This window comes from Coptis chinensis, chromosome 3 (genome assembly GCF_015680905.1).
Source record: "Coptis chinensis isolate HL-2020 chromosome 3, ASM1568090v1, whole genome shotgun sequence".
NCBI lineage: Eukaryota > Viridiplantae > Streptophyta > Magnoliopsida > Ranunculales > Ranunculaceae > Coptis > Coptis chinensis.
Window position 1 is genome coordinate 71,194,201 of NC_141458.1, and position 10,706 is coordinate 71,204,906.

General features: G+C 39.3%; 1 protein-coding gene across 1 annotated transcript; it reads left to right on the forward strand.

The window, feature by feature from the left end:
• The first annotated feature begins 1,594 nt into the window (after positions 1-1,594).
• On the forward strand, positions 1,595-2,426 carry LOC147510652 (putative FCP1 homology domain-containing protein C1271.03c). Its single transcript, XM_086598208.1, is given in 3 exon segments — positions 1,595-2,017; positions 2,020-2,248; positions 2,251-2,426. Coding segments are annotated over 3 exon segments (828 nt in total).
• The last annotated feature ends 8,280 nt before the right edge of the window (positions 2,427-10,706 follow it).

Consider the following 10,706-nt stretch of genomic DNA (forward strand, 5'->3'; position numbering starts at 1 on the left):
TAAAACCAAGTCTACAAATCAAAATTTTAAAAGTTACATCAATTCCACAATATACAATTAAGGCTAAATCTAAAGGCCCATACATCTTTGCACCATACAAAGGCATGACGAAGACATGCTCTACAATTAATCCAAAAAAGTTCAACTATACCCAACAATACGTACCAACAACAATGTAGAAGAACCATACAAGTTGAGTCGAAAATTTGATTTTGTTCCTCTCTTGCACTCATTTGGTGTACGGCGGATTGATGCTCCCTTTAGGGCCTTAAATAAATACGCAAGAGCAGCACTAGCCCAAGCATACATGGCACAAGACTCAATATTGTTCAGAAATTGTAGGTACTTGGTATGGACACGGCCCCCCCTCCTCAGAAAATATGGTGCTTCCAATGAGGTACAGGACATATACAATTGTGGCCCTTGTCTGATGTTCAGATCCAACATTGGAAAAGGTATCTGTCAACCATCGGATATCAATGCTTTTCCCTCTTACTTTGTCTTTAGGGGGTAACTTCAGGTAATTGTTGATGCCAAAGCTATAACAAATGAGAAAATAGCATTGCTGCAGAACATATCCAGTGACGTTGTACCCTCTGATCAGGTAGATTTCAACCTATATGAAGTGTATAAATACACATTATAGTATTAGTGTATAAATATACTATAGTATTAGTATTATTAATATCCAAAAACAGTTATGAGCAAATATTGTTCATACCACTAAACTAGTTATGAACAATCATTGTTCATACCCCCAAATAGGAATGAACACTGAATGTTCATAGTCCAATAAGAGTATGAACATTGATTGTTCATGGTCCAAATTTCAAACACTAATTGTTGATCTTTGAACTTTATCAGGGTAATTGTTGATGTCGAAGGTATAACAGATGATGAAATAGCATTGTTTGAAACATATCGATTGGCGTTGTACCCTCGATCAAGAAATGATTGTCCAACCTATGGTGAAGAAGATGATGAGGCCATGTCAATAAGATCTGGAGAACCAAATTTTGAGGGAGAAGGTCAACACACTCGAACAAGACCTTACGTTTACAAAGAAGAAAATGAAAAATTGAAGAAAGAGTTGAGGGAGAAGGTCAACACACTTGAACAAGAACTTCTTTTGTGCAAAGAAGAAAATGAAAAGATGAAGGAAGAGTTGGAAAAGAAGGTCAACACACTCGAACAAGACCTTCTGTTGTGCAAAGAAGAAAATGAAAAGTTGAAGGAAGAGTTGAGGGAGAAGGTCAACACACTCGAACAAGACCTTCTGTTGTGCAAAGAAGAAAATGAAAAGTTCAAGGAAGAGTTGAGGGAGAAGGTCAACACACTTGAACAAGAACGTCTGTTGTGCAAAGAAGAAAATGAAAAGTTTAAGGAAGAGTTGAAAAAGAAGGACTAGCAAGAGTGGGAAAAGCAAACCATTGAAATCAAGAATGTAAGTCCTCCTCACATTGCTCCTACTATATAAGTTTTAATTAATACATTTAATTATAGAGCCCTAATTATATAGCTTAATTATATACCTATCTTTTCACCTAATATTAATTAAAGGGGCCAACAAGCCGATATTGTAACGGTTAAGGGAATGGATGTGGATGAAAAGGGTGATGATGCTGACAAGCGTGATGCTGATTGTGGAATTACCGAGAAACAATTTCTCACCAAAAAGAAAGAGATCGAATCGGAGAATATGGAAGGCTTGCTCATTGAAAGACCACTGATCAGTAAAACAAAGCGAAAACTTCTCATTCTTGATGTCAATGGTTTGCTTCTTCACATAGGTAACAAGTTTGACCTTCCTTCAAATTGTATTGCCGACAAGTTCATTTCTGGAAAGGCAATATGTAAGAGGCCATCCTGTGTTGATTTCTTGAAGTTTTGTTTTCAAAGGTTCAATGTTGGTGTTTGGTCATCAAGGACAAAACGAAATTTGGACGGTGTGCTCAATATCGCCATGGGCGATATGAAGTCCCAATTGTTGTTTTGTTGGGACCAATCCCATTGCTCTACTCATTGGGTTTTACAATTGTTGAGAACAATGAGAAGCCTTTGATGTTGAAAGAACTTGTCAAACTTTGGGATAAGGATGACCCAAATCTTCCTTGGGAGAAGAGAGAGTACAATGAATCGAATAGTCTCCTCGTCGATGATTCTCCTTATAAAGCATTGCTTAATCCCGCACACACTGCCATCTTCCCTACTTCATACGACATCGGTGATAATAACGACAATTCGTTAGGACATGGGGTGATATTAGGATGTATTTGGATGGAATAGCGACATCAGAGAATGTTCAAAAGTATATTCAGCGACACCCTTTTGGGCAGCCTGCAATTACAAAGAGCCATCCATGTTGGCAACATTATTCGCAGGTCATCAATTCTTGTTCGCAGGCTCCTTCAGTACGTGGATTGTGAAAATTGTTCTTGATTTCGAGGAATGCTTAAACTTCAGAATTCTTCTATGAGCAGTTTGTTTTCTAGTTTGATTACGGAATATTTTGTAGTTTGTGTTGTACTACTGAAACATACCCCACAAACATTGTACTTTTCTGTATGTCTATGAATTAAAATGAATAATTTGGTACATAAGGTGGACGATATTGAATTGAAACCTAAACCAACATATTGACCAAAAATTGATTGGGTCAAGAGCGTAAAAAACGTACTTCATTGATTAGGCTATTTCATTTAGGACTGCTAAAAACAAAGAAATTGATTATGTTCTCGTTTCATTGTAGTATAACGACACTACATTGTCGTATGATCCGATTTCAAGAACATGCATAAGAAACTGGAATCCATAATAAACTGTTATTTGAAAAACCTTTTCTATCAATCAACTTTTACATTAATAGTGACAGACAAGTTCTTAAGCTTCTCTACCAGCGGCCCAACCATCTCACTCTGCCCACACAGTTCACATTTAAGCATGGTGAACCCTTTTCCACCAAGTTTGGCAACATCTCGTAAATTCCCTCTCCCTTGACAACCACTTGGACCGGGGATGTCTTTGTAAGGACATCGCCTATCCAAGTTGATCTGTTTCACCACAATAACAAGCATCCAATTCACCGGGTAGTTGTTGGAATACATTGCAAAATGAGGGTTGGAGCATACAAAAACTTGTGCACTCCACCGGTTTGGTTTAAATGCAATCGTCCTCATCTTCTCTTTTTATTTTTTTTAAGCCCAAATACCTTTCTCCTTCACCCATCTCCTCTCTCTCTCAAATGACACCCAACTCTCTCTCTCTCCGCGCAGCTCAGCTCACTCCCCCCGCCACGCCAGCGATGATGATAGTAATTTTTTTTTTTGGACCAATGACACACTTGTAATAATTGTTTTTTGGGGTCCGCTTAACACAATATGGGGTCCGTCAAGAATGAGGACCGAATGCATTACAACCAGCGTTCTCAAACTCAGAATTCCCCTAAATTTCGACTCAACTTTCCGGTAACTCCTCCCTCAACTACTCTATCCCTAAACTATTCCAAGGTAACCCACAATTCTTTCTCGTTCTCTCCTCAATAATGATCCGCATTACCACGGTTGAAGTGCATTTTGACAGACAACTACCTTATCTCCACACTTCACTCACTCTCTTCTCTTCAGTCTCACTAGATAAAGGCGTCTCTGTTGAAGAAGAGCCTGAGGTTCCTCCTCAAATGGTTGAATACCCCAGGATTGAAACTCCCCAAGGTATATATGCAATTTTAAAGTGAAAGTTTTAGTTTTTAGATTTTTTTGGTGATTTGAGATGATGGGTACAGATAATTTTGATTGTTAGCATTTCTGACGTGTCATTTGTCTAGGATCAGTAATTAGTAATCCGTTGGTCATCAAATGTGAAAGGTAAAGAAAACTTGAATGGATTAATTTTCCGAGCATGTCTTCAGTGCGCAGGTCGTATGGTGCGCAGGTCATATGGGCCGTTGGATCAGTACTTTTGCCATTAAATACACACGCACCCCTTGGTATGAGTGGCCGAGATGTCAGGGCGTACCCTACATCTCGCGCACCATAGATTTAGCCTAATTTTCCAACATATGGTTAAAAACAAGCATGTTTTGAATTTACGGACAAAAACCAACTTGAGCGGAGCAAACGTTCTGGGCCGACAGGGTGATAAACGATTAAAATGAATAGTCTTACCTACGAAATGAACGATGAACTCAAAACGTAAGTAAAACTAAACTATTTAGGATGCTATTCGTTTATCAAAGTTTCTACTCTCAAGTCTATGAGATATAGTGGAGTAGAGTGATTCGTTCCACTCCTAGTCCTTCCGTATGCTATGTTCTCACGTGCAAGTACTCTACTTAAAATCAATGAGAGATTTACGAATGAGGCAACTAGACTACGATGCAACTACCCACAAAAAATGCAACTAGTCGGTTATCAAAATAACTAAGGGAATGCTACGTTGATTCGATGATAAGGAGTTAGAGGGGGATTGATTCCACCTCAACTCGACTTAATCCTATTAACGACGAATTGTCGTAATCCGAATTGAACTGCTTCGCAGAACAATTGGTTCTTCCTAATCCCTAATTACACATGGCATTCCTACCAATTCATAACTAGCATGTGAACGATTAAACCCATTCTCATGGTGAACTAATCGTTTCTAGAGTGGAAAAGAAATTATGACGATTCTACGATAGTCGGAATCAAGCTTTCATCAAGGCTTCTCAACCCCCTCTAATGGAGGTTTAGCCGAGAATCATTACGCAATCATTTCCGATTACATTTAAACTAAACATGATATAAATAATTGAAATTTACTAATCTAAATTAAACAATAATTAAAATCTAATTAATAACTAAGAATTGAATAACAAGTAATAAATGAAATTAGATCTAACACAAATGTAAATGACAAGAATCGAAATTGACAAACTAGCTATTTTATTTATCAAACTAATTAAGAACAATGATTCTAAGAATTTAATCTAAAACAAGAGTTGGACTTGAAATTAAACTTAATTAAAAACAATTAAATAAAAACAAGATCTAGAAGCTATTTTAATGGCTACTTTTTACTCTAACCTATCTACCATTAACAATCTACCATTAACTATCTACCATTAACTAACTATCATTAACAAAGAGCTAAGCTTTTGTTTTTATATATCCAGATCCAAAAATCGTGCATGGGCTTGGAGCCATGTTTTGGGCCAGAGAATCAGGCCCAAAACCCAATTCTTTCAGTCCAAAAAGGCCTCTTCAGCTGCAGTTGGCTTCAACAGCCTTTTCGTCCACTTCTGCTCCTCTAATTGGATCAAGGCTTAGACCATTGGAAATCTCTTTCCGAGCCGGTCGTTTTGACATAAGGTAGGCTCCATTCCAAGGTCTGAGTCCAAAGATACGGCCTTCGGAAGTTCTGCTGACTTTTGCTCCTTTATCTTGCTAAATTAAAGTGGCACATTTCTGCACATAATGGACTTTGAAGCCTGAAATGCATAAAAACACGTAATCAGTGTTAACTCTTAATTATTACTCACATAATTGGTTTAAAAGTATGATTATTAAGGGGTTAAAACTACAGTTTTGGGCTCTTATCAAACCACCCCCAAACAGCATTTTGCTTGTCCTCAACCAAAGATGAGAAATTAACATAAGTGACCAAAAATGGAGTTCTATCTACTTCTCGTTTTGCCGAGTGCGATTGCATTGACCATATGCAACACAAGGCCTTAAACCACTAGGAATTCCCTAGTGGACGAAGTTATAGCCCTCGTGAGAGTTTTTCGAGTGAAGGTACTCACAAACTTCATCTATACTACAACGACTAAGAAATAAAACTATTGTTTCCTTATTCATGCTCTAAATTAACTATACCTCTCATTAGCAATGCATATAGAGTAATCAAGTCGAAACCTAAGCTAATATATGCATAATAATCAATCATCTACTTAATAAACATATATACAATGAGTAGTAATACTATGAAATGTCTAGCGAGGTCCATTTAAAAACTTCGAATAGCGCCCTTAAGTAGGTTCTCACAATAATAGTCAAGATACAACACTCGATTTTTCCACTCAAGTTCGCTACTCCGGTGCAAGTGGGCACACTTTACCTTACAATCTCAATGACAACAAGGAAGCCGGAGTCGATCAAACACATCTGCCACTTACTATCACACTAACCTATTCCTAATTGAGCTAGAGGTCTTTATTAGGTGTTACGTGGATTAGGAAATGGTTTAAGAAGGAAGGAAATGGATATTCAAAAATGACAAGTCTGAGATAATAGAGTCTTCATATTATGTAACTTAGAGAAAACCTTGTTATTTACTTTTGCTTCTACACTTTGTTTCCATCCTTAGCCATATTTTTTTTTTCTTTGGCTTTTGACTCCCTTTTATTCTATTTTTTTGGAGTTTTTATTTTTCTTTTCTTGGGATGGAAACTTCTTTTCTTTATTTTCTGAAGCCATTAACTAACTTTTGTTTACACAGGTTTTTCTCTTCTTCTTTCTTCCTCATTCTATTCTCAGACTTATTCTAAATTGGGTAGGTTGATTTATATATATATATATATATATATATATATATATATATATATATATATATATATATATATATATATTTTTATTATGTTTTTGTTTTGTAACAGGGTAAAGGGATTGTGGTTTATGAAAGGCTAAAGAAAGGCTCAGAGGGGCGACTAGCGGAAAATAATTCTTAGGTTTGAATTTCTGGCTATATCGATCCAAAGAGGGCCTAAATTCTCGCTTAGGATATGGCATAGTGATCAAGCAAGTGGACGTGTGATATCTCTATCCGGATTTTACTTCTCCCTTGTGTCATTTCTCAAATGTTTTCGCTCATATAAGGCTTTAGGCTATATTCTCACAGGATTTGTAGAAAGTACTCTAGCCTAGATTTCAGAAACTTACTGCTAACAATCATAGATACTCATGTAATATATTTATAGATAGATGCAAAGATTATTACCTATATATTAACCTAAGTTTCTAACAATTATTACGATGCAAAAGCTACATTGAGACTTCTAGATTGTTAAGAGCATGGAGAAAGAAAACAATACTAATATTCCTAAGTGTATAGCATAACTTATTTATTTATATTTTTGAAATTTTGAAATTTTAACTAGAAAACAAATGCATATTATACCTATCTATATCCTAACAGATGCCTTAATTACACGCGTGTTTCTATGCCCCCCAAACAAAAAGCATGTTTTGTCCTCAAAGCATTTAAATAAAGAGGGTAGGAAAAATACCATTGAAACGAAGCGTGAAATTCAATAATATCTGCAAAACAAAGTTAGAACGCACTAATATAGGAAATAAAACCGACACAACTCTATAATGAAGTTCTACCCATTATGGGGTTAACAAGAATGAAATTGTTTGGGACATAAGCGCACACTAACTAGAATGAAAACTTACCTTATCCCCCCGCATTACTCATCATCTTACTCATCCTCTTCTTCCATAAAGAAGTGAGGTTCCTTCGCGTCCTGCCATGCCATGATAATTTGCCAGGCTTCCCGCCATTTATCATTTATGATTGCTAACCTATTAAGAGCCACTTGGTCTGACGGGGTGTAGGGTGCAACCAGATGAGGTTGTATCCTCCACCCTTGCCAAGTCATTGCACGGAAAGATCGAATAATAATACTATTGGTGGGTCGCATTAATCGACGAAGAATCCAATCCGCGGAAGCGTGTACAAAAAACAGGAAAGAAACATAGCATAATACGAGAAACTAGAACGGGCATAAGAAGGTACTTATGCCTCATGCTATGGGATCGAGCTAAACTAGACATCAAGGTTCGGGGAAGGTCATGACACATACGTCCCGTGGCTAAAGCAAGGAAGACGCTGCAAGTGGCATCATTCACAGAAGAAAAACGCCATTCCCCTAAAATGTTTAGCATGATCCAAAACAAAACAGTTCCTATGTTAATGGACAGGCTACCAAAGGCTACGTTATATTCCCCTTGGTCCTCAATATGGAAAATGCCCGCGCCATACGACTCTGCAAAAAATCGTAAGTGTAGACATACATATTATCGACCCAATAGCACCATGGGTCTTGTATTTCAACGGGCATAGCAAGTCCAAGAACAAATGCTAGCAAGAACCTGGTAATTTCCATTGGTTCATTATCAATGTTGATGGAGAACACTTGTTCTCCATCTGGTCTTTCAAAGAAAATGCAGTTATCGTAAAAATAAGATGCTAGTGTTGGAGAATAAAGTGCATCCGGTCTTACCATAAGCGGCTCCTAGCCAACGAATGTGATCGCTTCGCGAAACCAAGCACCATAAGTAGTGCTTTGGAACAAATCTTCGAAAGACTGTTCCGGTATCAATGTTGGAGATGTCATCTCAAAATTACGCTTTGGAATAGCTGCGAATGATCCGGATATTACGCGCGAAAAATTGGAAATTTTCTGGTCCACGGAAGTTAGGGCGCGAGCGCGCTCTGAAGAAATTGAAATTTCCAATGTTTGAGTGTGGTCGCCAGCCAGCTGCAGCACGAGCACGCCTCGACAAAAACTCTCAGAAAAATATACAGAGCGAAAAGCTTCCTCAGAGGGGCTGAAAGTCTTCCGAGTTGCGTAAAACTCGAAAAATGAGCCGAAACGAGGGAATCGCGGGAGTGAAAGGTGAGTGATGGAGTTTATGTGTAGTGTGAGTTGTGAGAATAGATTGTATCAAGTTTATATAGGTTTAAAGTTGCTAAAATGGATCGGGAAGTTGCCAAAACTAATTACGGCAGTTTCCGGAAATCCTAAAATTTCCAAACCCGAAAACGGAAACAACTCATATCCTTGATTCTAATTCAAACCCAGTATCTTTTAGGTTGATTTTATGATAGAATGTACCTATTTAATCTAGATTTCATCCTACAATGATATTCAATCATAGATATGCCTACACGGCCATATTTTCACCTTGACTCCGCAATAAATTCTAACACGAGGGTTATTCAAATAATGCTTGAATTGATAAAACCACCCCCAAACAAGTTGGAAAGGTGGGATCAATATGAAACAACCAATCATACTGAAAATAACCCCTTATATTAAAATTTTCATTCGGAGTACATTACACTACAAAATTCAAATTACGGAAATAAACTTGCATTAAAATAAATAACAATAATGAAATTACAAATAACAAATAACATCAAACTATACTATCCCTAGCTACTCCGGAACTGGTGGCGGAGGGAACATGCTCCGAGATCGCTCCCCGAAGCTCTGAAGAGCCAAGACCATTCGCCCTTCGGCGACGATTTTTGCGCGCCTGGATGGTGTGTCCTCGGAAGGAGAGTCCCCGTGAGGTGGGAATCGAAGTCGAGATCTCGCCCCGGAATGGCGTTGAGCTTCTAGCTCGGCCATCGTTCCCACCTCTCCCCCTCTCGGGTAATGGAGCTCGAAGTTGTGATGCATCGTTGTTCGCCGAGTCCGGAGGTCTTCACAGATAGTGTTCAGCTTAACGATGCCTCGATGGATCACAGCCATGCGTCAGATCCGCCCAAAGACCTCTCCAAGGCATCCGCGATCAAAACAGGTCAAGTCCTCCTCGTCCCCGGAGGCATCCCGATGTCCCCAGCCTCCTCGGCATTCTCAGCTCCTCCATCCTCTTCTTCTTCTTCTCTATCCTCAGCCAATCTCCAAACCCGTTAGACACACTCCTTATAGAGATGCGAGGGTTACGGTGGAGAGTGATGTATGTCCGATCGCCTCGCGAGCCGCTTCCTCAACTTGAGCATGATCTTTGTTATCAACACAGGGAGGAGAGGGCAACAGTCCTCCCTACTCCCCTAATCATGCTCAGTAAAAACTCTAAGATGCAGAAGTCATAATTCCGCTCCTGGAGTATCCATAAGATATGGAGGCAGTTCAGGCCGATATCGCTGACCTTCCCCTTCCCCTGGACGTTCCGACCAATCCACTGAGCTGTAGCCAGTTGGTTGGTCCTCAGGGAAGCCTGTCGAACACAATGCGATCTCGCATTGTAGTCCCCTCCAATAACCGCTGTCTGCATCATCAATGGTTCTACCCCATTATCTTTGGGACTCAGTAGGTGACATCCAGATGGATTCTAGGCGGAATGCCTAGAATCTCAGCCAACAACCCAGTCGTCACTTCCTTCCTCTTCTTCGCCACAACTACAAAAATCCTAGTCCCTTCCAACTCCCTCGTATCGTAGAACCGTCGGACTAAGTCCTCGTGGTAATAGGCCTCAGTCGAGTACCACAAGCTACTCCAGTCTTGAGTGATCATCTCGTCACCGTAAAACGGCGCGAAGTGGTCGGCGGTAAAAGCTTGCTCCGGCAAAATTCGGCGTTGTTGAGCCATTGGAAGTTTGGAATGTAGTGGGGGTTTGAATGTGATGTGGTGGTGGGATTTTAATAGACCGGTTGATGCAAATGGTGGTGGTGGTCGAGAGTGGCGGCGGCAAGCACTAAAATTTTGAATTTTGGGTGGTTTTAGTGATGGAAATCGGTAGTGGTGGTCGTCGGTGGTGTTTGGAATTGATTTGGGTTGGGATTTGATTTGGGGGCGCGGGTTAATTTAGGTTTTCTTTTTATTATATTTTTTTTTATTTGTTTCAAGCTTTTGGGTGTTAATGGCGGAATGGAGGAAGAAGAAACACGACTGTTGGTGGAGGTAAGGGCGCGCTTGCGCTACCGTCCGATGGTATGGT